This window comes from Pteropus medius, unplaced genomic scaffold (assembly GCF_902729225.1).
Source record: "Pteropus medius unplaced genomic scaffold, Ma_sr-lr_union100, whole genome shotgun sequence".
NCBI classification, from domain to species: Eukaryota; Metazoa; Chordata; class Mammalia; order Chiroptera; family Pteropodidae; genus Pteropus; species Pteropus medius.
Window position 1 is genome coordinate 2,911,824 of NW_024348533.1, and position 26,820 is coordinate 2,938,643.

The 26,820-nt window shown below is 34.6% G+C and overlaps 1 protein-coding gene and 1 pseudogene across 1 annotated transcript in view; one reads left to right on the top strand and one right to left on the bottom strand.

Annotated features, from left to right (window-relative positions):
• Positions 1-26,820, top strand: part of FAF2 (Fas associated factor family member 2) — a 57,754-nt gene that overhangs the window by 9,815 nt on the left and 21,119 nt on the right. The window contains exon 2 of the mRNA XM_039880014.1: positions 22,524-22,592. Within this exon, the coding sequence (XP_039735948.1) occupies positions 22,524-22,592 (69 nt within the window). The remainder of the gene's footprint in view (positions 1-22,523; positions 22,593-26,820) is intronic.
• LOC120616750 (uncharacterized) lies at positions 13,227-13,344 on the bottom strand (annotated as a pseudogene).

The following is a 26,820-nucleotide window of genomic DNA, read 5'->3' on the forward strand; positions in this document are numbered from 1 at the left end:
AATGAGATTGAGCTTCTTTTGTCTGTTTATGGTTAAGTATTGTGTAAATTGCTTATCATTTGTTCATTATCTGTTGGATTATTTGACATTTTCTTACCAAATTGTAGGAGTTCTTTATATATTTTTAGAAAAGGATATTGGTCATGTATAGCAGATATTTTCTTTTGCAACATCATTTATCTTAATTTTGTTATTTTATTAACACTTGTTTGAAATATTATTTCATCAAATTGGCATTTCCTCCCGACTTGGATTTTCTGTTTTATCTAAAAATGCCTTCCACTTAATGAAGTATACAAATGTTCCTTCTAGTTTCTTCAAAATATTTTATAGCTTTCTTTTTAAAATCAGATCTTTAATCTATGGGGAATTTTATTTTTTGTTATGCATGCGATAAGAACTTAACCTCAGTTTTTTCCAGAAGAGACTATAGGTTAGCTGAATAATCCAGCCCTCCCCCTACCGATTTGAGTAGGGGGAGGGTTGGATTATTTAGCTAACCTATAGTCTCTTCTGGAGAGACTAGATTCTGTTTCATTAACCTGTCTGCTGGTACCATTACTGAACCTAATAACAGTTTCACACTGTTTTGATATCGGATAGGACAGGACTCTTCCCAATTCTTTTTTTAAAAATTATTGGTAATTCTTACAGTTTCTTTCATATATATTTAAACATCATTTTGTGCAGTTGTGGGATCGAGTTGCATAAAATATATTAATTTGGGACTTGTTGACCCCCAGGAACATGGACATCTCCAATCAGATGTCACATGTCCTTTAAAATATTTTTTGTAACTTCATCTAGATTTTGTGTATTTCTTATTAAGCTTTTCCTAGGTATTTTGTAGTTTTGGTTACCCTTGTGAATGGGTTATTTCTTTATTTCTAAATGATTACTAATAAAAAAATTGCTGTTGAACTTTGAACATTTACCTTGAGTTTTTTTGAACCTTCTACCCATTTTCTTACCATGTTTTCTGATCATCACTAATAGTTTCCTAGCTTTGGCTCTTTTTTATGTTTTAAATAACAATTTGATTGAAATATAAGTTGGATACAACCACCACTACTGTGTACTCACAGAGCATGTTCACCACCCCAGAAAGAAACCTGTGCCCATTCTTCTCTCCTTCTAACCCCTTATAACCACTAATCTTTATTCTGTCTCTGTGGATTTGCCTGTTCTGGGTATTTCATGTAAATGGAATTGTATACATTATGGCCTTTTGTGTCTGTCTGCTTTCACTTAGCATAATGATTTCAAGGTTCATCTGTGTTGTAGCCTACATCAGTGCTTGATTCCTTTTTGTAGCTGAATAATATTCCATTGCGTGGATAAACCCACATTTTGTTTATCCATTCATATTTGATGACTATTTGGATCATTTCCATGTTTTGGCTATTATTAATGCTGCTATGAATATTCGTATACAAGTTTTTGTGTGGGCATGTTTTTATTTCTAGGAGTAGAATTATTGGGTCACATGATAACTGTAACTTTTTAAGAAATTGCCAAACTTTTTCCAAAGCAGCCATACCATTTTCCCCACCACTAGTGTCTGAGAGTTCCAATTTCTCCACATCCTCACATTTATTAATCCTCCATCTTCTTGCCATCCTACTAAGTGTAAAGTGTTATCTCATTGTTTTGGTTTGCATTTCCCTAGTGACTGAAATGTTGTTGAACATCTTTTCATGTGGCCATTTGTTTATCTTCGAAGAAATGTCTGTTCAAATCTTTGGCCCATTTTAAAAAAAATTTATTTAAATTAGTTTCAAATATACAGTACCTTGGTTAGACAGTTATATAGTTCATAAAACGATCCCCCCAGTTGCTCCCTCCTTCCCTTGGCCCTCCACCTAGCCATCATATTAATGCTAACTTCTTTTGCCCATTTTTTAATGGGGTTATTTGTCTTTTGTTGTTGGGTTGTGAGAGTTCTTTATGTATTCTGGATACAAGTTTTCTATCAGATCACATACTCCTGTTTGTGTGTTTTCACTTTTTTATTGGTATCTTTTGAAATTTTAAATTTTGATGAAGTCCAATTTATTTGTTGTATCTTTTGTTGCTTATACTTTTGGTGTGATATTTAAGAAACCATGGCCTAATTTGGGGTGACAAAGAATAACTCCTGTTTTCTAAGAGTTTTGCAGTTTTAGGTCTTATACATTAGGTCTGATCCTTTTTAGTTAATGGATATGAAGTAGGGGTCTAGCTTTGTTCTTTTGCATGGGGATATCCAGTTTTCCCAACTTCATTTGTTGAAAAGATTATTCTTTCCCTATTGAATGACCATGGAAAATCAGTTGATCAAAACTAAGAGTTTATTTCTGGACCTCATTTCCATCCGTCTATCTTTATGCCAGTACCACACTGTCTTGACTATTGCAGCTCTGTAATAAGTGTGAAATCAGGAAGTGAGAGTCCCCCAACTTTGTTCTTTTTCAAAATTGTTTTGGCTATTCTGAGTCCTTTTTGTTTTTTAGGATCACCTTGAATTTTAATAGGGATTGTTGTGTACTGTGTAGATTGATATGGGGAGTGCTGCCATCTTAACAATACTGTCTTCCAGTCCATGAATGTGGAAAGTCTTCCCACTTATTTGTCATCTTTAGTTTCTCTCCATGTTTTCTAGTTTTTTGTGTACACGTCTTACACTTCTTTTATTAAATTTATTTCTAAATATTTTTTTGATGGTGATGTAAAAGGAAATACTTTTCAGATTGTTCATGGGTAGTGTATAGAAATATAACTGATTTTTGTATATTGATCTTATATTCTGCAACCTTGTTGAACTCATTATTAGTTCAATTTTCTTTCGGTAGATTAGGATGTTCTATATACAGGATCATATCATCTGAATATAATTGTACTTCTTTTTAATTTGGTTGCCCTTTTATTTCTTGTTTAATTGCTCTAGTATAATGTTGAATAGAAGTGGCAAGAGCGAACATCCTTGTCTTTTCCTGATCTTAGGAGGAAAGCGTTCACTCTTTCATCCTTATTATGTTAGCTGTGAGTGTTTCCCCTGCCCTTTAATTCCCCCCACCCACTCACTTCCACCCCTGACCTATGGATGTTGCCGTTTCCCCTTAAGAACTGGATCTCTGAAGGCTGGGTGTCTCCTCACACATGCTGGGGCATGCCTCCAGGCAGGGGCCTGGCATACTGGCAGTGTGGTTTGTTGCCCCACCTGGGGCACAAACCCAGGACCTTCTGCGTGTAAAGCGGACGTGCTAACCACTACACTATGGAGCCACCCCTGTGAGTGTTTCTTAGGTGCCTTTTTTCAGGATAGAGAAACTCCCTTGTATTCCTAGTTTAAGTTTTTATCAGGAAAGGGTATCTTGGGTTCTTAAAAGAGTTAATGAGACTATCCATGTACAGTGCTTGATACATACCAGGGCTCTGTCAGAAAGGGGGCAGTCCAGGTGAATACTCAACTGTACACATGTTCTTTTACATTTCTCTTTATTTTTCCAGGATATGTTTAATAAAGGGTGGGATTGAGGATTTGCAAAAATGTTGTGGTATTTTTAAAATCGAAATTTTGGAAATAAACACTTATCAAGGAGCCTGAGATATTCTTGAAGGAGTGCAAGTCCTTTTCAAAAAGGATATAGAAAAGATTTTACATATAGGAGACTTGTCTGTCATTATTAAAATGTACAGAATTAGGGAGGGGGGAAATTAAAAAATAAAATGTTAAAAAAATAAATAGAAGTTAAAACTATAATCTTCATATAGAACTAGAAAAATGGCTTCTTTGTAAAATTAATCACAATGCCTAGTATCCTTCATGCTGTCATTTTTTGTTTTTATTTTTGTTGTTCTTCAGACACCTATTGGATTCAGTCTTGACTCCAAACTGAGTCATGCATGAGTTTAGAGCTCTGACGGGTACTTTGGTCATTCCTATATTACAAATGGTGAACCGCACAGAGCATGTGTTCATTAAGTGAGGATCCAAGTACACCAAGGCCCACAGAGGTTAACTAAGAAGAGAAAGTTAGAGAACCATCCAGAAATCTGTAGAAGGGATGTTAAATATGACTTTTTATGGTCACCTTTCCAAACAGATTCAGATTCTGGAGGTGGAATTTTTATTTTTTTAAATAATATACTGTTCAGTGTTCTATGTTTTTATTACTCAAAAGATAGAAGGGCCACTAGTAATTCATAGGTTCTCTTATTAATGAAGCACAGTGTATTTATTCTTTAAGTACATTTCATCTTAAGATTTAAGTATATTTTTTTCTGATATAATATCCTCACAATTTGTGATGATGAAATCTAGTACCCTCAAGACTGGTGGAAAACCAAAGATCTGTGATATGGCCCAATTATTATAATACCATCATCCAGAATAGGAAAAAAACATGAATTTTTTTTTTGTTTCTGATAACAACATAGGAAAATTTCCCATTTCTAAACAGGCCCAAAGAACAATAAAATTTGTAAAGTGAAGTTCAGCGCTTTTTAATTATAACCGATTTTTACTTTCAAAAATATTTATTGTTCAAGCATTTAATATTTATATAGTTTTTATGTGATTATATGAGAAACAAGTCATCCTCGGCTTCTTCAAATTCCTATTGAAATTCTAAAAGAACAACTATATTTTATTTCATTTTACCTCCTCTGATGATAAGCTATTCCGTTTCCCAATAAAATGTTGAAAGCTTCAGTGCAAAAAATAAAAAAGAAAATGTACAGAATTAAATCCGTGGTTTGGGAAGTAAAAGTGTTGACAACTAGACTTTGTAGAGTTTTTTCACTTAATTCAAACTTTGCAAAAATAAAAAATTCAAACTTAGCTTGCAGTTTAGCATCCTTAAACACATTTTCCACAAGCTTAATATTAATACATTTATTAGCTTTGTCCTAGCCTTTTCACATACAAAATGATGACATTCTAATTATTTACTAATAGAGATTCCTCTATAAAGATATATGTTCCCTCACCAGTTACACTGAGTTATAGTATATATAGTAAATGCAGAATAAACATTTGATTCTTTCAGTTATTTGTTTTTAAATAATGAGTTGTTTTCCTAGCATTCTCCAAAAGTAACCAGTGAGATTTTAAAAATTTTGAGTATCGCTACAAACTCATGAATTTAAACACATGTAATGTATTGCAGTTCATTATTATTGTGCTTATTGAGGCTCAGGTTGTTTGTTCCATGTTTAACAATTGCGATTCTCTTTAGGTTGGCTTCTGACAACCTTTCTTTTCTTTCTCTCTTTTTTTTTTTTAAGAAATCCTAATATTTACACAAATTTTTCAGACACAAAAGCTTTTTTTTTTTTTAAATTTCTAAAGGCCTTATATTATTGCTCCTAAGGATGTTTGCCATATTGCCATGGCCACAGTCGCCTTTCATAGCTTTCAGCTTTCTGACAGAAGGTGTTTCAGACTGATCTTGTGCGTTTTCTACCTGGAACTAGAGTCAGCTGTTGTGTCCCCCCCACCCCCAAGAAAACTTGTTCTTTTTGATAAGAAATTATATTTAGATGCCACAGGTCTGGGGGTGTTCGTTGCTGTCGGGTTGATCAACTTTTTAGTTGACAGAACTAGGAAATACATATAATATATACATAGACATATATTTATATTTATTTCACGATAAGTTTGATATTTCCAATTCAAATTTAGCGCATCTTGCCTCAGTCTTTTTTCTCCATACCAGAAAACTTGATTCTTAATGAGACTAACATGATTATTCATTTGCTTTATCACATAAGCAGCACTTAACTGTCTTAACATAACACTCATACTAGTAACAATGATATGATTATTTAAAACAATTTAAGCACCCCTATGTTTTAAAGTCATTCGGAATAGTTTTTCTGTGTTGTTAGGTCACCAGTTCTACATATATTTGATTTTTGCCTCTAATGTTTTGGGATTGCTGCTGCTGCTTTTTGAATTTTGTTTTGAAAAACAATTACATGATTTGAAGTCAGATCTACATATAACAATATACTTAGAGAAATCTAGCTTCTATTCCTTTTCTTTATACCCTGTTCTCTCCCTTCCCCTACAGATAAGCCTTAAAAAAAAAAATCATCCTTCCATTTTTTTTAAATCATACAAAACTGTGTTCTATAAAAATATATATGTTGTGTTGTTCGCCTGGCTTTTGTGATGGAGGCATTCTTCCATTTTTTTTAATGTAGATAATATGTATATACATATTTGTGACCCCATCTTTTTAAAAAAGATAAATGGTGATATATATATTACTTTTCTTCAACTGATTTTTACACATAATAGCTCTTGGTGATTATTGCATAGCGATATAGGGAATGATTTCTTTCATATTTACAGCTGTATAATCGGATATACCATATGAATATACCATAATTTAGCCTCCTATTGATGGACATTTGGGTTATTTCTCATCTTTTGCTGTAACATAGTATGGCAGTAAATAGCTTTGTTCAGGACTTTTTATTTCTTGCTAGTGTATCTTTGGGATAGATTCCTTGAAAGATTTCTAGGCCAAAGGATTAAATACTTATGTATATGCATATGAATCTGTAACTTTGCTAGATATTGCCAAATTTTCCTCCATGAGGATTGTACCATTTTACATTCTCACTAGCAATGTGTGAGGCCCCAACAGTCTCACCAACAGAATGTGTTGTCAAACTCAGTATAGTTTTAATTTACCTTTTTCTTATGAGTAAGGTTGATCAATTTTTTTATGTATTTAAGGGCCACTTAAGTTTACATTTCTATGAATTGTTCATCTTTTGTTGCCCACTTTTCAATCAGGTTGTTATCCTTTTTATTTATTTTTAAAAACTATATATTGGGAATAGTAATCCTTTGTCTAAGAAATAAGTTGTAAATATTAATTCCAGGTCTTTCACTTTGTATATGTGTTTTTGTTTTTGCCATACAGATGTTTTGGAGGTTTTTATTTATTTTTTTAACTTTTTATATGCTCAAGGTTTTATTTGTGTGTAGGAAAATCTTTTGTTGCTAATAAATTTTCAGTCATAATTAAAGTCTTCCCAACATCCAGGCTATGGGAGAAGTCATTTGTGTTTTCTTCTAATACTTGTATGGTTGGACACTTAAAACTCAACAGTAAGGCAGCGATCCAGTTAAAAAGTAGGCAAAAGACCTGAACAGATACCTCACCAAAGAAGATACACAGAAGATGGCAAATTAACATGATTCTCAATATCAGATATCATTAGGGAATTGCAAATTAAAACAACAATGAGATACTACCACATATCTGTTAGAATGGCTGTAATCTAACACACCAAATACCGGCAAAGATGTAGAACACTCAAAACTCATCCATTGCTAGTGAGAATACAAAATGATATAGCCACTTTGGAACAGTTAGGCAGTTTTTTACAAAGCTAAACATAGCCTTACCAAAACATATAGTGGCAGATTTTGTTGGCGCATAGGGTGGGGAAGGAACAGAGAAGGTCAGACTTTTGGAAGACTAACGAAGTTTGGTGCCTTGCAGTGTTTCTCTCAAAGAAGGAACAGTAATAACTTCATATCTCCTTACAACTTTTCCGCTTGATTCTGAGTAGTAAAGTCAATTAGGAAAGATTGAATAAGACCAAAGTGGTTTTTCTTTGTTTGATTTTTAGAAGAATTAAATGTGTTAAGTAATAGATATTGGAATAGGAATTTAATGAAAGGTAATTTATTTGAGTCCTGGAAAATAATCTGATTGTAGTATTTAGAACCTTTAAGCAAGTTCAAGCTCATCTCATAACATTTTACAAATGTCTTTTTTCCCCCAGTTTTATTTCTTTTTTTTTAAATTTTTTTAATTTTTCAAATACAGTTGGCCTACAATACTAGTTTCAGGTGTACAACATGGTGATTAGACATTTATATAACTTACAAAGTGATCACCCCAATAAATCTAGTCCCCATCTGACGTTATACATAGTTATTACTTCCCAATTTTTTTAATGTGGCAAAATACACAAAATTTACTATCTTAACCATTAAGTGTACAGTTTAAAGATAATATATTCATAATATTGTGCACTATCACCATCATCAATTTCTATAACTCTTTTCATCTTTGAAACCACACACACACACACGCATGCGCGCGCGCACATACACACACACACTCCTATTAAACAATAAATCCCCATTTCCTCCTCCCTCCAGCAAGTACTGTTCTTTTTTTTTTACCTTTTTACCTTTTTTTTTGTTTTTTGGCTCTACAATTTTGACTGCTATAAATACCTCATATAAGTGGAATCATACAATATATGTCTTTTTGTGCTTGGCTTGTTTCCTGTAGCATAGTGTCATCAAAGTTTATGTATGTTGTAGCATATAACAGAATTACCTTCCTTTCGAAAGCTGTATGATACTCCATTGTACGTATATATCAGATTTTATTTATCCACTCATCTGTCAGTGGACACTTGGGTTGTTGCCACCTTTTGGCTCTTTGAATAATGCTGCTGTGAACATGGTGTACAGATGTCTCTTCAAGACTCTGCTTTCAATTCTTTTGGGTCTATACCTAGAAGTGGAATTGCTGTATTGTATAATAATTCTATTTTTAATTTTTGAGGAACCACCTTATTGTTTTCCATAGCTGTTGCACCATTTTACATTCCTACCAACAGAACACAAGGTTTTCAGTTTCTCTGCATCCTGGCCAGTACTTACTATTTACCTTTTTTTTTTTTTAAATAGTAGCCATCCTAACTGGTGTGAAGTGGCTTCTAGTTTTGATTTGTATTTCCCTAATGATTAGTGGTGGTGAACATTTTTTCGTGTGTTTATTGGTTATTCATGTATCTTTTTTGGAGAAATGTCAAGTTCTTTGACCATTTTCAAATCAGGTTTTTTTGTTGTTGAATTGTGAGAGTTCTGTATATTCTGGATATTAATTCCTTATCATATATATGACTTGTAAATATTTTCTTCCATTCTTTGGGTTGTCTTTTTACTCAGTAGAAAGTGTCTTTTGATGCAGTTTTAAAATTTTTTCATGAAGTCTAATTTGTCTTTCCTTTTGTTGCCCGAGCCTTTGCCTGTGCCTTTGGTGTCATATCCAAGATGGCATTTCCACAATCAGTGTTGGAAAGTCTTTGTCCTATGTTTTCTTTTCTTGTAAGAGTTTTATAGTTTTAGATCTTATATTTAGGTCATGGATGTACTTTGAGTTAATTTTTGTATATGATGTCAGGAAGATGAATAGGAAAAATATACTCCTCCTATGTTTCTCCTTTACTCCCGCACTGCTGCCACACTTGCCAAATGTGTGGGTTTTCCACACATCAAACAATTATCCTAGATTTAATTCAGTTTAATTTTGGCACTATCTACCTAGAGTTAGCATCGCATCCCACAAGTTAAGGGCTCAGTCCCACAAGGAGTCCCTCCTTCAGATGCCAATCCCAAGTCCTAGGTTGTCACTTGTACCATCTATAAATTGAGGTTCCCATGACCCCCTTCTTGTGCTCAATAATTTGGTAGAATGGTTCACAGAAATCAGGGAAACACTTTTGTTTACTGGTATTATCCAAAGAGTATAATAAAGAATAAAGAAGAACCTCCAGATGAAGAGGTACATAGGGCGAGGTCCAGAAGGGTCTTAAGTGCAGGAGCTTCTGTCCCCGTGGAATGGGGATGTGCCACCTTCCTGGCATATAGATGTGTTCACACACTCAGAGTCTCTGAATCTTATATTATTGGGATCTTTATGAAGGTATGTGGTGTGATTGATTTACTAGCTCCATTCCCAGCCCCTCTCCTTTTCCTGGAGAATGGTGGGTGGACCTGAAAAATTCCAAGTTTCTAATCACGCCTTGGTCTGTCCGGTAACCAGCGTATATCCAGGAGCCCACCAAGAGTCACCTCATTAGAACAAAAGACACAGCTGTCATCCAGGAAATTCCAAGAGATTTAAGATCCCTAAGAAATCAGGGTCAAAGACCAAATATTGGAACAAAAGATTCTTATAGTTCTCTTACCACTTAGGAAATCGCAGGGGTTTTAGGAGCTTTGAGTCAAGAACTGGGGTCAAAGACTAAATGTTAGAACAAAAGATTTTCCTATCACTTCTGTTTATAAGGATTTTAGGAGTTCTATGTCAGGAACTGAGGCAGAGGTGTGTGTGTGTGTGTGTGTGTGTGTGTGTGTGTGTGTGTGTAAAATTTCACAGTAAAGATCATACTTCATTTTTTTTGCGTGTGCATACCCAGTTTTCCAGTACCATTTGTTGAAAAGACTGTCCTGGCACCCTTGTCAAAAATCATTTGACCATATATGCAAGGGTTTATCTCTGAGCTCTCTATTCTATTCCATTGGCTTATATATCTTTTTGTGCCAGTACCACACTGTTTTGATTTCTGTAACTTCGTAGTAAATTTTTAAATCAGGAGGTATGAGTCCTCAAGCTTTCTTCTTTTTTAAGATTGTTTTGGCTATCGGGGGTCCCTTAAGATTTCATATGAGTTTTAGGATTAGTTTTTCTATTTCTGCCCTAAAAAGGTCATTGAAATTTTCATAGGATTGCTTTTAATTTGTAGATCACTTTGGGTATTGTTTGACATTTTAACAATATTTAGCCTTAATTCATGAACACTGAATGTCTTTCCATTTATATAGGTCGTCTTTAATTTCTCTCAGCAATGTTTGTACAGGTCTTTCACCTTTTGGGTTAATTCCTAAATATATTATTCTTTTTGAAATTGTAAATAGAATTGTTTACTTAATTTTCTTTTTAGATTGTTCATTGTTAATATAAAGAAATACAACTGAAACTTGTTAACTTCGTATTCTGCTAGTTTGTTGAATGCATGTATTAGTTTTAACAGGGTGTTTTTGTGACTACTTTAGGATTTTCTACATATAAGAAATTATGTTTTGATAGATTTAAAAAGATAGATATCATACAGATATCATCTCTGACCACAAGGGGGTAAAGTTAGAAGTGATTAACAGAAGTAAAACTGAATAATTCACTAGTTTGTATAAGCAGCACACTCTAAGCAACCAGTGGATCAAAGAAGTAATTACAAGGGAAATTAGAAAATACATAGAGACAAGTTCAAATGAAAACATAACATGCCAAAACTTATTGGGACACAGCAAGAAGTGCTAAGGGGGGAAATTTATAGTTATTAACACTTAAATTAAAAAACAAGAAAGATCCTAAATAAGTAATCTAACTTCATAATTTAAGAAACTAGAAAAAGAATAAACTAATCCAGAGATTGCAAAAGGAAGGAAATAGTAAAGATTAGAGCCTAGATAAACAAAGAATAGAAAAGCAATAGAGAAAAATTAGTGAAACCAAAAGTTTATCTTCAAAACCAACAAAATTGACAAAGCTTTAGCTAGGTAAAGAAAAAAAGAGGGTGCAGGTCATTAAAATCGGAAATGAAAATGGAGACATTATTACTGATTCTACAGAAATAAAAAGGGTTGAAAGAGAGTATCGGGAACAGTTACATGTCAACAAATCAGATAACCTACATGAGATGGAAAAATTCCTAAGAACACAAAACCTACTAAGAGTAAATCATGAAGCAACAAAATCTGAATAGACCTATAACTAGTAAGGTGATTGAATCCATAACCAAAAATCCCCAACAAAAAACAAGCCTTAGACCTGATGGCTTCACTAGTGAATTCTACCAGTCATTTGAATGAATTCCAATCCTTCTCAAACTTTTCTAGTAATTGAAGAGAACCCTTCTCTAACTCATTCTGGGAGGCTGGCATTACTCTGATACCAAAGCCAAATAATGACAGTACAAGAAAACTGCAGACCAGTATCCCTTATGAACATCGATGCAAAATTCCTCAACAAAATACTAGCAAACTGAATTCAGCAGTATATTAAAAGGATTACACATCATGACCAAGTGGTATTTATTCTTGCAATGCAAGGATGTTTCAGCATATGAAAATCTATCAGTGTAAATACCACATTAACAAAACGAAGAGAGAAAAATCCACATGATTATCTCAGTCGATGTACAAATATGTTTCCTGTCCACTTGAAACATCACAAGTTTTATGACATTCTCATTTTTAATATTTCCTTCATGTTTCGTGATAATGATAGCTAACTTAAGTATTATATACTTAATCTTTACAACCCAATAGGTTAATCACTATTTTTATTTACATTTTATCAATAAAGAAACTGAACAGAAAGATGCCTAAGGTTACCAGACTACTCAGTGGTAGAATTAGAATGAAGGATTATTGAAGATTCTGGTATCCTCTCATTTTCTAACAAAGCTCAACCACTTGTTCTACCTACTCTTTAATTGCTTGGATAAGAATAGTGTGAATTTCTTTTGGAAATGTTCATCCATGTGTTGTTTTAATGTATATTCAAATAGATGCACAACATCTATGCTTTGTACTGTCATAGCATCCAATCACTTAATCAGCTATTTAAGAATATGCTGTGTGGGTATGGTTATCTTTTGATTCATATGGAGCATTTAGTTTGACCTCCAGTGATGGTCTAAACTTGTGGTTCCGAAACTAATTCTATAGGAAAACTCTTCATTGGCTAGTAAGAGTATTCTTTTTAAAAAGGCCTTCTTCTCCTGTGTACAGTTGTGAAGTTAAATTTTCTTTTAAAGTAAAGGCAAGATTTCAAAACCTTTAAAAGATGTACTGGAGATTTCCAAAAAGGAGATTTGGAATGCAGCGTTTTCCGGTCTTATTTGACACAAAATCCTTTGTCTGTAGAGCAGAACTATACCAATAAATTGTTGACCCTGGGCATAAAGGAGAACCATTTTATGTACATTTATGAGCTGATATTTAGCTCTGAGAAGGTACAACGAAGAAAGGAGACCAGGGGTACAAAGACAGGACAGTTCTGCCACCCTTGTTGCTCTGAGACTTGAGAAAGCTTGTTCACTCCACTAAGCCTCAGTTTTCTTTTGTGCAGAATGAGCGGTTGAGTTATTGTCCTCAACTTGTCTTTACTCTTTAATGAGAAAATTAGAAAAATTCTAGATATTTTATTTTCAAACAAAAAATTGAAATTTTCTAAATTGAGAATTTATTGAAAACTTCCTTGTTTTCTAACGTGAATTAATTAAATAATAAAACAGCAGTGTGGCATAGGAAGAAACAACCTGGACTTTGGAGGTAGTTCTAGGTTTCAGTCTCAGCTCCACCACTTGTTATTCTGTTGTTATTATTATTATTATTATATATTTTTATTTAATGCCTACAACACCTGGTATTCCTAGGTGATCTCCCATCCAAATACTAACAATGCCCGACCTGCTTAGCTTCCAAGATCAGACGAGATGGGGCGCTTTCAGGGTGGCATGGCCATAGACCACTTGTTGTTCTAGACAAGGATATTCTTAGACAAGGTACATAACCTCTTGAATCCATGGCTTTCTCAGTGGTGAAAATGAGAGCTTTATTACTTACAGTGCCATCACATAGTAATGAGTGCTTGGAAATGGAAGCTGCTGGCATGTAATTTGGAAAATCAGTAATTAAATGTGAATAATAAAGATCTGAGTGTGAATGTCTGAGTGTAAATGTTTTAGTTATAGATCAGAGCCTAGGTGCGATCACTTCACCTCTTAAAGGGACTTCAAAATCCATTTCTCCTGCCATTACCAGAGAGAGCATGCTACTTATTGCATGAAGAAAAACTATGTGTGGTGGGAAGGAGAGAACAAAGTTCCCTGGCGTCAAGTAATAACTGAAAACAAGTTAAAATGTGCATCCTCAACAAACTAGAGCCAACAAGCCAACTGGAATTTAGGGAGTACTTAGATTTCAACTGAGATTTCACACTGGCCTTCTACAGTGTTAGTGTAAACATATGAGGTGTTGAAAGAGAAACACTTCTTAGGAAAGCTAGTGATTAGACTTGGGTAGAATGATGAGATATCCAGTCCCTGTCCAAATAGTCAAATGAGACATCTGGTTAAAACACTGCATCTATTGTTTGTGATATCTTCCTTGAATCATACTTAAGCAAGAGATACATTAGGGATCAAAATATTTCAGAAGCGGGTTGCCAAGTGATGTTGATATCCTCCTGTCTTCTGACTTGAGAGAGAAGTTAGACTAAGGCTGGAGTGGGAGAAGGGTGTAGAATAATTCACCCACTTCTTCCAATCTCCCTTATGCATTTTACTAGTTAGAGATTGATTGTGGTTCAGGGTATTTGCCCTAAAGGTTAATACTGCCCTTTTCCTATTAATGCTATCCGTTACACCTTTGTATAATGAAATCCAGTATTATCCTAAATCCTTGGGAGAGCAATTCGTGGAAGGAGAGTTAGCTCTGAGGGGAAAGATTATCTTGGAGCAAGGGATGTTTCTCAGTAAGACAGACCTGGATGGACCTGCCCAGTAGGAAATTTGTGGTAGCAGTTGAAATTATACACTGGCCTTGAGAGATTAGAGGGAGGAGGAGGTGCCAGAGTCAACCTGTATATCCAGGTACCAAAGTTAACCTTTATATCCATTGCAGGTATTTTGTCCAGTGACAGCTCAAATAACCTCAAATGTTAATAGATATAAATGTAAACCAGAGTTCCGAAGAGCAGGCCAGTTAGAGATTGCAGAGTTAGCTAACCTTTATTGAGCACTTACTGTGTGCACCTGAATTGGTGTGGGGTGCTTCCACAAAATTCTTTTTAAAGAATTGGAATATTTTCAACCAATAATGAGCATGATGGCATTTCTGTCTCATAAGATTGTTGAGGAAAATGTACTGAAGATCCTGACACAAAGAAGGAATAAATGAGTGATAATGAGAACAGTGTTTAAAAACTAGAGAGATAAACACCTTGATTATTGGCATGAGGTAGGTTTCATTCATTTATAAATTCTAATATTTTCTACTGTATGCTAAGGCACTGCACTGGGTCTTGGGGTTATTCAGATAAATGGATTCTCTCCTGAAACAAAAGTTCTGTAAATTACAACCTGTTGTCCTAAAGAAATTAATGTAGGAGGAGCTTGAAACCAGTGACTAAAGTTATTGAATCTCACATTTCCTTGACTTTCCTTGACTTCACCTCTCTTTTCATAAATGCTAACTGCCGAACATTATGTTATTGCCGAGGAAAGAATTGGTAGCAAAGCTAATGCGATGTTTTCAGCCAAAACTGCAATATTCTTTCTAAACAAAGCTGGCATTGCACAACTCATATTGGCATTGAAAGGGGGATGAATATTGAAACATATTTATCTTTTGACTCACATTAAAACCAACTCTATCCAGTGTAAATTGGAATAGTCTTTCGAAGTACATTTTGTCATTATGTATCAAGAACTTCAAAAGTATGTGTATTCCTTGGCATTCCTTGGCCGGTAATTTTAACTGGATCCTAAGGAGAAAAAAAATTCTAAATACAGAGAAACTTTATAAACAGAAATATTCATCAAAGTGCTATTTTAATAGTGGAAGATCAGAAGCAGTATAACATTTATATATAAATTGTTTTAGCCAATTGGAATATTTTGTAATTAAAATGGTTGTAAAGCCTAATGCATGGGGAGTACTTGGTATAATAAGTACTCAAAATCGTATATATCTAAGAGAGAAGAGTCTCACAGAGAAGAGAAAATAAAGCTTCCTAAACCTACACAATATGCAGTGGTATGAGAAGTGGCTCTGGTTAGTGGGAAGGATGGGGCGGAGAGATGGGTCCCCAAGCTGGGAGAGAAAATACCAGAAGAGTCCTACGAAGATCAAAAAGCAAAGGTGAATGGATTCTTCTGAAGATGCTTGCAGTCTAGAAAGGAGAAGCAAAGCCTATAAATCAGTTCCTCCTATAATTAAAAAAAAAAAAAGTTTGAAAAGCAGTTGAATCAAAACCCTAAGCCCTAAATCCTTTTTTTTTGGAGTGTCGGGAGCTAGAAAGAAATATAATAAAATGTAAACCAATTGTATAATAGCATTTGGGACCACAGGGAAACCTCCCCCTTCCTTAATCTTTCTCTAATATTTAAACTTTCTTAACCTAACTTATACTAGGTTTTAAAAAATACAAAAGAAAACATAGGTAGGCAACTCTATCTGGGTTATGAGTGCATCTCTTCTGAGACAGTGAGTGCCAGAGGAGTTCAGCATGTTTTTCCTTTGACCCTTTGGCTGGCTCACTAGCCATCCTGCTGGCTAGCGTTGAGGTCAGGCAACTGGTTCCCATACAGTGCATGTAGCATCATGATATAATAAATAGTGCATCTATCTTTGGCAGTCTGTTTCTAATTTTTAACCCCTGATCTTTTAAAATACTTTCCTTTACCAGAAATAAATTTTTCTCACAAAGATAAACAAAATTATTCCAACAGTTTTTCTCATTTTTAGTAAATGACACTATCATCCCATTTATTTAAGCTTGAGTTTATTTTAATATTTCTCTTCTACCACCACATATATATTTTTTTCTTCCTCTTTGATTCTCCCCGCACCACTTCCACCCCGACCTACAGATGTCGCAGGCGAGGCATCTGCTCCCATGTGCTTGCAGCATGCACCCGGGGTGCACCCAGGGTGCACCCAGGGTCTGGCACACCCAGGGTATGGTCCATGGCTCTACCTGAGGTGCGAACCCAGGACCTTCTGCGTGTAAAGCAGATGTGCTAACCACTACACTGTGGAGCCACACCACCACCACCACCTATTTAATTTATCATCTGATCCTTTTGACTCTACGGTATCTTCTTTCTACCCTCCTCTTTACCTCTTCACTGCTACCATCCTGTTCTAAACCACCAATCTCTTTCCCTTGCATTTCTATAGTCTCCTTGCTAGTGTCTTTCTTTCATGCCCTCTACAATTCTTCACACAGCAACTGGATTGACTGTTTAAAACCGTCTTTAAGCTCTGGGTTGGTGATTCTCAGCCCTGGCTGTAAGTTAGAATAACCTGGAAGCTTCCCCTCCCTCAGAAAATGTACCTGTGCTACACATCTGGAGAATCTGATTAAATGGCATGGGGTGGCGGTGGGGTGACATCTGTGATTCCCCTCTGTTGTGTCTGATATGCAAGGAGGTTGAGAAACACTGCTCTAGAGGAATGTCCTGTCCCACCTATTACCCAGACCTTATCTGCTAACTTGCTAAGCTTGTTCCGTCTCAGAAGTACTCCCTCAAGTTTTTTTTCACTTTTTAAATAAACTTTTTATTTTAGAATACATTTATATTTACAGAAAAGCTGTAAAAATGGTACACAGACTTCCCATATACCCTGCATTCAGTATTCCTTAGTAACATGTGATGTTATTAATTTGGTACATTTGTCACAATTAATGAACCAATCCTGATACTTATCATTAAAGTTCATACTTTATTAAGATTTCCTTAGTTTTAGCAACTATCCTTTTTCCATTCCAGGATCTCATCTAGGACACCACATTTAATAGTCAGGTCTTCTTAGGCTCTTCTTGGCTGTGACAGTTTCTCAGACTTCTTGTTTTTGATAACCTTGGCAGTTTTCAGGCATACTGGTCTTTGTAGAATGCCCCTCAGTTGGGATTTCTCTAATGTTTTTCTCATGACTAATCTGGGGTTATGGGATTTTGGGAGGAAGATCATGGAGGTTAAGTGCCTTTACATCTTATCAAGGGTACAGACCCTCAACATGAGTTATCATTGTTGATGTTGTCTTTGATCACCTGGCTGAGGTAATGTTTGTCAGGTTTCTCCACTAAAAAGTTAATCTTTTTTCCTCCTTTTCCATACTCTTTGGAAGAAAGTAACGGCACAGCCCACACTTCAGGAGTGTAGAGTTATGTTTCACCTTCTTGAAGGCAAAGTATCTACATAATAATTTGGAATTCTTCTGCATAGGATGTTTGTCTGTTCTCCCCCATTTATTTATTTATTCAGTCATGTACTTATATCAGTGTGGACTCAGCGTTTATTTTGTATTTTGTATTATAATCCATTACTACTTTATTTTGTTCTTCAACCTAAACCAGTTTTGGCCCCAGGGAGCTCTTTCAATTGACTTCTGTATGCCTTTGCTATACCTCCTAATATCATGGGGTTTTTTTTGAGCACTTCCTTACTTATTGGCACTACAAGATTCTCCAGGCTCACTTTGTATATTTCCTGCCCCAATCCTGGAATTGGCTATTTCTCCAAGGAACCTAGTTCCTTTTGTTGAAGACTGGTATTAGACACCAAGATCTGGGCATTATGTGTGCTTGCTATGGGACGGGGGGTGGGGTGGGGTTGTTGCTTGTAGACCCGCTCAGCTGACAGCAAGGCCATACATGTGTCTACGGAGCTAACTTGTTCTGTGTGTACCATCTATATTAAGCTAAACTTGTGTTCGTTGATTCAGATGTCTCCAGCTCTAATCCATTACCATGTGGATTGTTCTAGCCTTCTCCCCTTGGTTACCTGTAATTTCTCACTTCAACAGTAAGAAAACTGGCTGTTTACTTAATGGTTCAATTCCAGTATATATATATATATGCAGTGGCTTCTGCATTAACACATGGGAAACAACTTTAACAACTAGAGAATAATGCTTATGTGCAGTTCCTTTTGCCTTTAGTTGTACAGAAACCACTCATTTCCAAAGTTACTTAAGTCAGCACCTTTCCTCCATCACCTTCAGTGAGATTGTTTCATGTATTTGTGATGCAGTTAGATTCTTTGCCACAGTCTGTCTGTGTTCCATCCTGGGATCCTCTGACTTTCTAAATGATTTTTTAAATTTATATACTTTAAGGTTTACTCTGCTGTAAAGTTCTGTGGATTTTAACAAAGGCGTGATGTCATATATCTATTTGTCTCAGTTTTTGCATTTATTGTCCTGTCTGGAATACACTTTCAGTATATTTTTCCGTGGCTGGACTTTTACCTTTCATAAGATAGATCTCTGCTGAAATATTATCACCTTCCTTGAGCCCCAGTCCAAAGGAATCTCCTAGACTAAAATTTTGTTCATTTATTTGCTCTGTGTGTGGTTTGTTTTGGTCAGTCTCCCTCCAATAGGATGCAAACTTAATGAGAGCAAACTTAATGGAAAAAGTGAATATCTGGGTCGGTGAATATTTGTGGGTTCTTGGGGGCTTTTTGTTTGTATTGTGGGTTTTTAAATTTTTTTATTTTTATTAAATTTATTGGGGTGACATTCGTTAATAAAATTATATAGGTCAGTAAATATTTGTTGCTTGATTCTTAGGTGTATCCAGCATTGCTTATTCCTAGAGCATGTTTTTAACACTCAACAGTAGTGATTGAAAGCAGGCTTGTTCAGTTGGGCTTCCAGCTTACCCTGATTGACTACTTACAGAAGGGTTTTGCTTGCAAATTAGTTTAAGTGTTTCAGTATATTGAAGATGTGCAATTATGCTGATTGTTCGCTCCTACAGTGTTTATAACCTTTTTTTAAAAAGTGACTCATAATCTCTTGTGCTACATAGAATTGTACAATACCGTGAATTTTCCAGCCAGGTTGTACATCAGAATCAGCTGAGAAGCTTTAAAAAAAGCACTGATTGCCTGGATCCATTCCTGACCTATTAGTCTCTAGGAAGATTCTACAAATTTGTATTTTTAACAGCCAGCTCACATTAGTCAGAACATTGGGAGTTAGAAAACCTCGGATATTTATGTACAGTAAGATTTGGTGAAAATGGCTGGAGGATTTCAGTGTATAGCTAGAACAATTGAAGCTTATACAAAAAGGTTCTTTTAACTTGGTCTAACTTTTTCTGCAACTTTTTAAGCCTTTACTATGTGCTAAGTACTGGGGAGCATTATATAAGATGAATCACAGACATTGATCTCGAGAAGCCCGTGTCCTCCAGTAAGGCAGTAGAATGAGTGTAATAATTGTAATTGAAGGTGGAATCATAATAGGTACATAACAGAGAGAGAAAACAACTTTAGTATTTAAAGACAGTGGTCATTCACACTCTGAGAAGGTAAGAGTAGAGTCCACTTCTGAAAGAATGTGCAAAGACAACCCAGTCCTCTGCAGTGGGCTGTAAGGAAATTGGAGTTTAAAGAGGAAGCCCTGTTATAACCCAGAAGGCAATTGCCAAACTAGTAAGAGGCCTGGAATGGTTAAGAACTAAAATCCAGACTGTCAGTGCTATAAAGCTAGTGATTCTCTATAATTCCGATCAAGATGGCAGGATAGAATATTGTAGACCAACTGTAATTGAAAAATTAAAAATATATATTTTAAAAACAGGGGTTCTCTTAATAAAGCTCTAGAGTTCTCTTAATAAAGCTCTAGAGTTCTTAAGAGAGCTTTTCAGTTTTAGTATGAATTTTTTTACAGCATTTTAAACATAAAAAAATGTTATCAGCACGGTCTATGTACCACCAGTGTAATTTTGAAAAATAAACCACTGCAGTATTGTGCCAAATGAAATGTATTGGGTAGAGGAAGACAAATATTGCATGATTTCACATACATGTGGAATCTAAAGAACAAAATAACAACAACAAAAGCAGAAAGAAACTCAGAGAAAATTTTGAGGGCTACTAGATGGGAGGAGGGTTGGAGGGATGGCAAAAAAAGGGCAAAAGGATTAAGAGGTACAAATGAATAGTTACAGAATAGACATGGACATGTAGAGTGTGTCATGAGGAAGATGGTTAATAATGTTGTAATAAATATGTAAGAGGGAAGAGCAGTACTAGATTTAGTGGGGTGATCACTTTGTGAGTTATATAGATCTCTAATCACTATGCTATACAACTGAAATGAATATATTACTGTATGCCAACTATAATTGAAAAAAACTCAATGAATTGTACAATGTAAATACGAGCAACTAATTGTCTGTTATATTTCAATAAAGCCAGAAAAAAAAAATAAACTACTGCATACCTAAAGAATTCAAACTCGTTTTTTGTTTGTTTTTTTTAAAGTTCTGGAAAGGATATCTAGTCCAAATTAAATCCCTCACGTTGCACGTAAAAGAAGCTAAAATGTGGAGGTTACACATGTCTAGTCCTTGATCACAGAATCAAGGCAAAAACCTGAAGCACCTGACTCATCCATGCATATTACCGTATTCTTGTCAGGTTGAGATCAGTCTCTTTCTCCTGTTGCTTGCTGGTTGTTAAGAGGAATTTCTTGAGGATAGAGACTATTATTGTATTCATCTCTAAATCCTTTGGATGTAGTAATGAATAGACAATAACAATGGACATTTGTTGCATGAAAGGATGGTTAGATATTTTGGCTTTTTTATTAGATCTTGAAGGAGGACAGGGATTTAGCTCTGTGGAAATTCTAGTCAGATGTACACACAAACTGTTAGATTTGTTAAGTATTGTTGAGTAAGGGAAATAGTTTGAGTAAGGAAAAATAATCTAGAAAACTAGGTTGGGTCCACATTATAGGAACACTTGAATGCCAGGCTAAGGATTTTGGAATTTATTCTTCATTCAACTGAGGAGTTTTGAGCAGAGGAGTAACACACACACGCGCGCGCGCGAAGTTTGAAGGAGGGAGAGAAATTAAGTATTTTGACAATTCACTTGAGATGTTATAAAAGCTTGATTAAAGATGCTGGCCGTGGGAATGGAAATGTGGTTACAGATGTAATACAGAAAACGGTTAGAACTTGATAACTGATGAAGTGTGGAGTTCAAGGGATCGAGTACGCACAGATGAGTTCCAGATGTCATCTTAGCCTGTATATTTGGGAGGGTGGTGGTGTGTTAATACACATGTAGTTTTAATGATACATTTGAAGAACTGGTGTCACATCTAGGTGGAAATATTCAGTAGGCTATTGGAAATGTGCTCCTGAACTGCGGAAGAGATTGCAGGTCCAGAAATTAAATCAGGAGTCATCTGAGTAGAAAGGGTGGTCCAAGGCTGAGGATTAAATGAGATTGCCAGTGAGAGAGGTGAAAAGAGACAAAAACCAAGGACACACCCTTAGGGAACTTCCTAGGTTTAGAGGGACGAAGAGCAGCCAGAGAAGGTGGATGGTTCAGAGACAAGAAACCTCAGAACAGTCCAAGGAGAAGGGAGTAGGGGAAATACTTATGGTAGGGAAACATCTGAATTACAGACTCTTTAATAAAAAGTATACACAGTTCATATTATAAGCTAGGTTATATGCCAATAGGTAGAAAGGTCGTAAGTTAATGAAAGGCTTTATATTTTGCAAGAAATCTACCTTATATCATTATGTATTATAAAGAGAATAGTTGTTTAGCATTGAAAAATATTTTGCTGGACTCAGGGGTTGAAGAAATCTTTAATTTTTTATACTTGACTTTGAGAAGAGAATTGATTTTAATCAGTAGCCTTCTTTTAATTGAAAGCCTTGAAGTTTTAAAAGACATTTTCATTTTTGTTCTGTGGGAGTGATAGCTGCTATAAACGACTAGATAAATTCTGATTAGTGAAGTTTTACCATACTCGAACATCTTCCTTCAACACTTTTTAGTGTATTTCCCCAGAAATATTCTTAAGTATCCTATTAGGGGTAAAAATATCTACATATGTACTATTGGTTTTCCCCTAAGTAACTTTTCGTTTTTATCCTTTTCAGGATCTGACTGGCATAGAATCTATGGATCAATGTCGCCATACCTTGGAACAGCATAACTGGAACATAGAGGTATAATAGGATTTATTCTGAGCTTATTTCTTTTTCCCTGGTTTCATAATGATTCAAAGACATGTATTTTTCCACAGCAGGAATCTTTTCTGTCAGTAAATTTTTAAAAAACTTCCAACTTTTTAAGTCTTTAAATATGTGGAAAAGGGGAAGATTTATGATCAAAGTTATAAAATCATAGAAAAGATAGTGACCATATCTCTCGGGTATAGTGCCCTCTTTTTTTTTTTTTTTTAACTTAATGGCTCTTTGGGAAAACTTGTTTTTTATATATTTGGTTTGTAATCAGATACCTTAATGTGAACCTTCTTATTACATATTTTATAGTTTATTCTTTTGGATTTTCTAGATCGTTGCATCATCTGCAAATCAGTGTTGTTTTTCAATATATGGATCTTATTTTTTTTTTTATTTGATTATTGAATTGGCTAGAACTTCAGATAATAATTTTAATAGCAAACATCTTGTCCTCACTATAATTCTTGTTATGTTTTATTATCAAGTGTGATGTTGATTGTACTGAGATAGATCCACTAGAATGTAAGTTTCATGAGAGCAGAGATTTTGTTTTGTTTTGTGTTGTTTTGTTTTGTTAACTGCTGTATTCCTAGTACCTCATAGGCTCAAATATCTGTTGACTGTCCATTCTTGGCATCTTAATAGTTTATATCAAGAGTGGATATAGAATTTTATCAAACACCCTTTTATGTCTGTTGAAATTACTGTTTTAATTATGGTGTGTTACGTATAGGCTGCTCGATTTCTGAAAATATATTCCAAAGTGATACTTAAGTTTTTCAACACCTATTTTTGAGCAATTAAATTTTAGGTTCTGGCATTATACCAGAGAATAAGGCTAAGTCCCTACTCTCATGGAGCTTAATTCAAGATAATTTCAGTTTGTAATAAATGCTATAAGTAAGGTGAGCGTAGGAAATGTAACAGAGAGGATCTGGGAAGTTACTTTAAATAGGGTGGTCAAGTGAGGACTTTCTGAGGAGGTTATGTTTGAGCTGACACCTGAGTGATGAAAAGGAATGATAAATGTGAAAATTGGGAGAGAAATGATGTTTCCTCTGTATGACATTTTGTGCTGTCTCCTTGTTAGATTTTCATTTCAAGAATATGCTGGCTTTGTAAAATGACTGACTTGATGAAATGAGTTGAGATGTATAAATAGCATAGGTTTGAAAACTTGTTTCTGCCTGTTCTCTATTAACTTTTTCATGTTTTCCCCATAATTCATAATCTATTTGTTTCTTACATCTTTGTATCCGTTCTTAATGTTATCCTCTCTTCTCATTTTTTAAATGTTTATTTTCCTTTATAAAAATGAGATTTGCCAGAGACTGGTTTATTTTATTATTTATTTTGTTTTTATGAAAAGTTCTCATATTTATCAGTTCTCTCTTTTATTAAGAAATTCTGTCTTTAATATATTTTCACGCTTTTATGGGTTTATGTTCTAGCATTTTATTTTCTTCTTTACCCTAAGAGTTACTGAGGAACATATTTAGAATTCCTAGAAGCTTGCTTTTTTTGTTTTTGTTTGTTTTATTTCATATAAGTATCTGTCGGGGTCCTTGTAATTTAATAACTTTCCATTAATATTAAATAATACATATTTTTTATTATATATTTCAAACTTAGAGAAAAATAGAGCGATAAAGGGAACAACCATGTATCTACCACTCAGCTCTTGAAAGCCAGACATTTTGCAATACTAGTTTCAAATTTCAAATTTCTTTTAAGCATATTAGATAAAACCTAAGCCCCATGTAAATTGCTTAAATGTTGTACCCCTTTCTTTTCCATCTTTCCCAGAAGTAACCACAGTTAATGACTAGGTGTTTATCAAGCAATGTGTTTTTTGTGGGGTAAAAGCTTGGTGTCTGTATTCAATCAAGCTTATTAAATGTACAAATAAAATCTGTTTCCTTTTTCCTATTAATGGACTACTTGACATGATGAGCTAGAATATGTTTTGTTTTGTTTTGGTTTTGGTTGACCTCACAGATTGCAAGGACCTTATCAATTTACTATCCCTTTTTTTTTTTTTTTTTAATTTTCTACACCTGCAGCACCTGGTCTTCCTAGATGATCACCCATCCAAGTACTAACCAGGCGCAACCATGCTTAGCTTCTGAGATTAGATGGGATTGGGCTTGTTCAGGGTGGCATGAAACTTCTTGATAATCATACTTGAGATAACCACGTTTGATATTTTAGTGCATCATATGTCCTTTTAGACTTTCTCGGTTCTGTAGCCCAGTTTATTGTGCTGATGATAGGTTGTATACCAACTAGTCCAGTGTTAATAACAGATATGCCGAAGAGAATGCTTGCTTTTTGTGCATGCTGTGGAAAGGCAGTACGTGATGCAGATAAAATACACTAATAAATTCTGTGTCTATTCGGTGCGAGACACTTTTCTAAGTTTTATATAGTTTGTTTTATTTGACACATAAAGACACATGGCTGTTAGAACTTTCTTGTGATATCTTTTGTTAATACCAAATGCTGCTTTTTGCTTTATCTTCTAGTTTGATTTATTAATATTGCCTCCTGCTTTATTTATTTCTTGGTTTACAATTATCTGGTATAATGTTAGCCATCCTTTAATATGAAATGACTTACAGAAATATTAAATGCACGGGTATGTGCATACCCACACAGGCAAAGAATTCTAAAAAACATAAAGAAGAAAATGCTCATCCTTAATCCCATCACTTCATGGATAGCTAGTGTTAAATTTTAGTGTATATACATGATATCACCTTATATGTAGGATATAAACCTAAAAGCAACAAACAAACATGACAAACAGAGACTCATGGACATGGACAATAGACTAGTGCTTACCAGAGAGGAGGGGGAGGAGGGAGGTAGATAGGGTAAAACGGGTCAAATATGTGGTGACAGAAAGAAATATAACTATGTGTGGCGAACATACAATGCAAAATATATATATGACTTACTATTGAATTGTAACAACAAAAGAAAGTCTGTTGAAGGAAACAAACCAATAAGTCAGTGGTGACAAGAAAGGGTTTATTCTAGGGGAAACCTGCACACTGCACACTCTGGGTTTCTCTCTTCTGAATGAATAAACCAAATTTTTACTGATTCTTTTGATAAAATCCCAATTTTTCCCAAAGTACTTTATCTGAATGAGCTCTGCTGTGAGCATAGAGGCAAAGCTGTAAATCACTTGACACCTGGCCACATTTCTTCAAGAATTTATTGTTGTTTCTGTCTTTGTCGTTGTTTTAACAAAGCACTGAACTGTCTTTCCTTAATCAAAACACTGTTAGATACTTTAAAAAAAAAAAAACAAAATTAAAATTAATTTGGTGGATTAGAAAAAAATTTTTTTAGTGTATATTCTTTCAGACTTTTATGTTCATTTATATCGCTATGCAGATTTATATATAATTTTCTTGTCACACAAATGAGATTATTCTGTATTTATAGTTTTTTTCACTTTAGTCTTAGTAATTCATCAAACATATAACATAATTTTAGTTTTAAAAAGTTCAAGCAGGCCTTTGAGCCACTCTTCTCTTGCTCAGGCCTGCTTTCATGTCTGGAAGTGTAATGTTGCTTCTAATAAAGCTATTCTCTTCTGCTGTCAAAATAATAAAAATAAATAAATAAATAAAATGAAAGATTCAAGTAAAGCCAAAGATGAAGTGTGAAAAAATACCACTCATATCACTTCCCTACCACTGTTTTTCAGTCCTACACACATAGTGTAGCAATATTAACAATTTCTTTTGATTTTTTTCAGATATTTTTAATCCAGTCTAAATACATATATATGTATATTTTTCTGCAAATAAACAAGAGGTTATCAAACTTTTGGATATCAGTCTTAAGAATTATTGAGAGCCTCCAAAGGGCTTCTTTTTATATGGGTTATATCTATTGATATTTATTACCATATTGCAAATTAAAATTGATATTTTTTTAGTTTATTAAAAAAAACAAACTGTATGTTAACATAATTGAAAACAGCTGAATTTTTGTACATGCTTCTGCCTTTAATCTGTTGTGATACATAATTTTAGTTGAAGTATGTGAAGAAAATCTGGTTTCACCCACACACGAAGTTGAAAATGGGAGGAGTATTTCAGTAGCCTTTTCAGATAACTGTAGGTATTCTTTGATACTATGGTAGCTTCTTAAAGGTTAATTGCAACACGGAATTTAAAAACCACATCAGGGA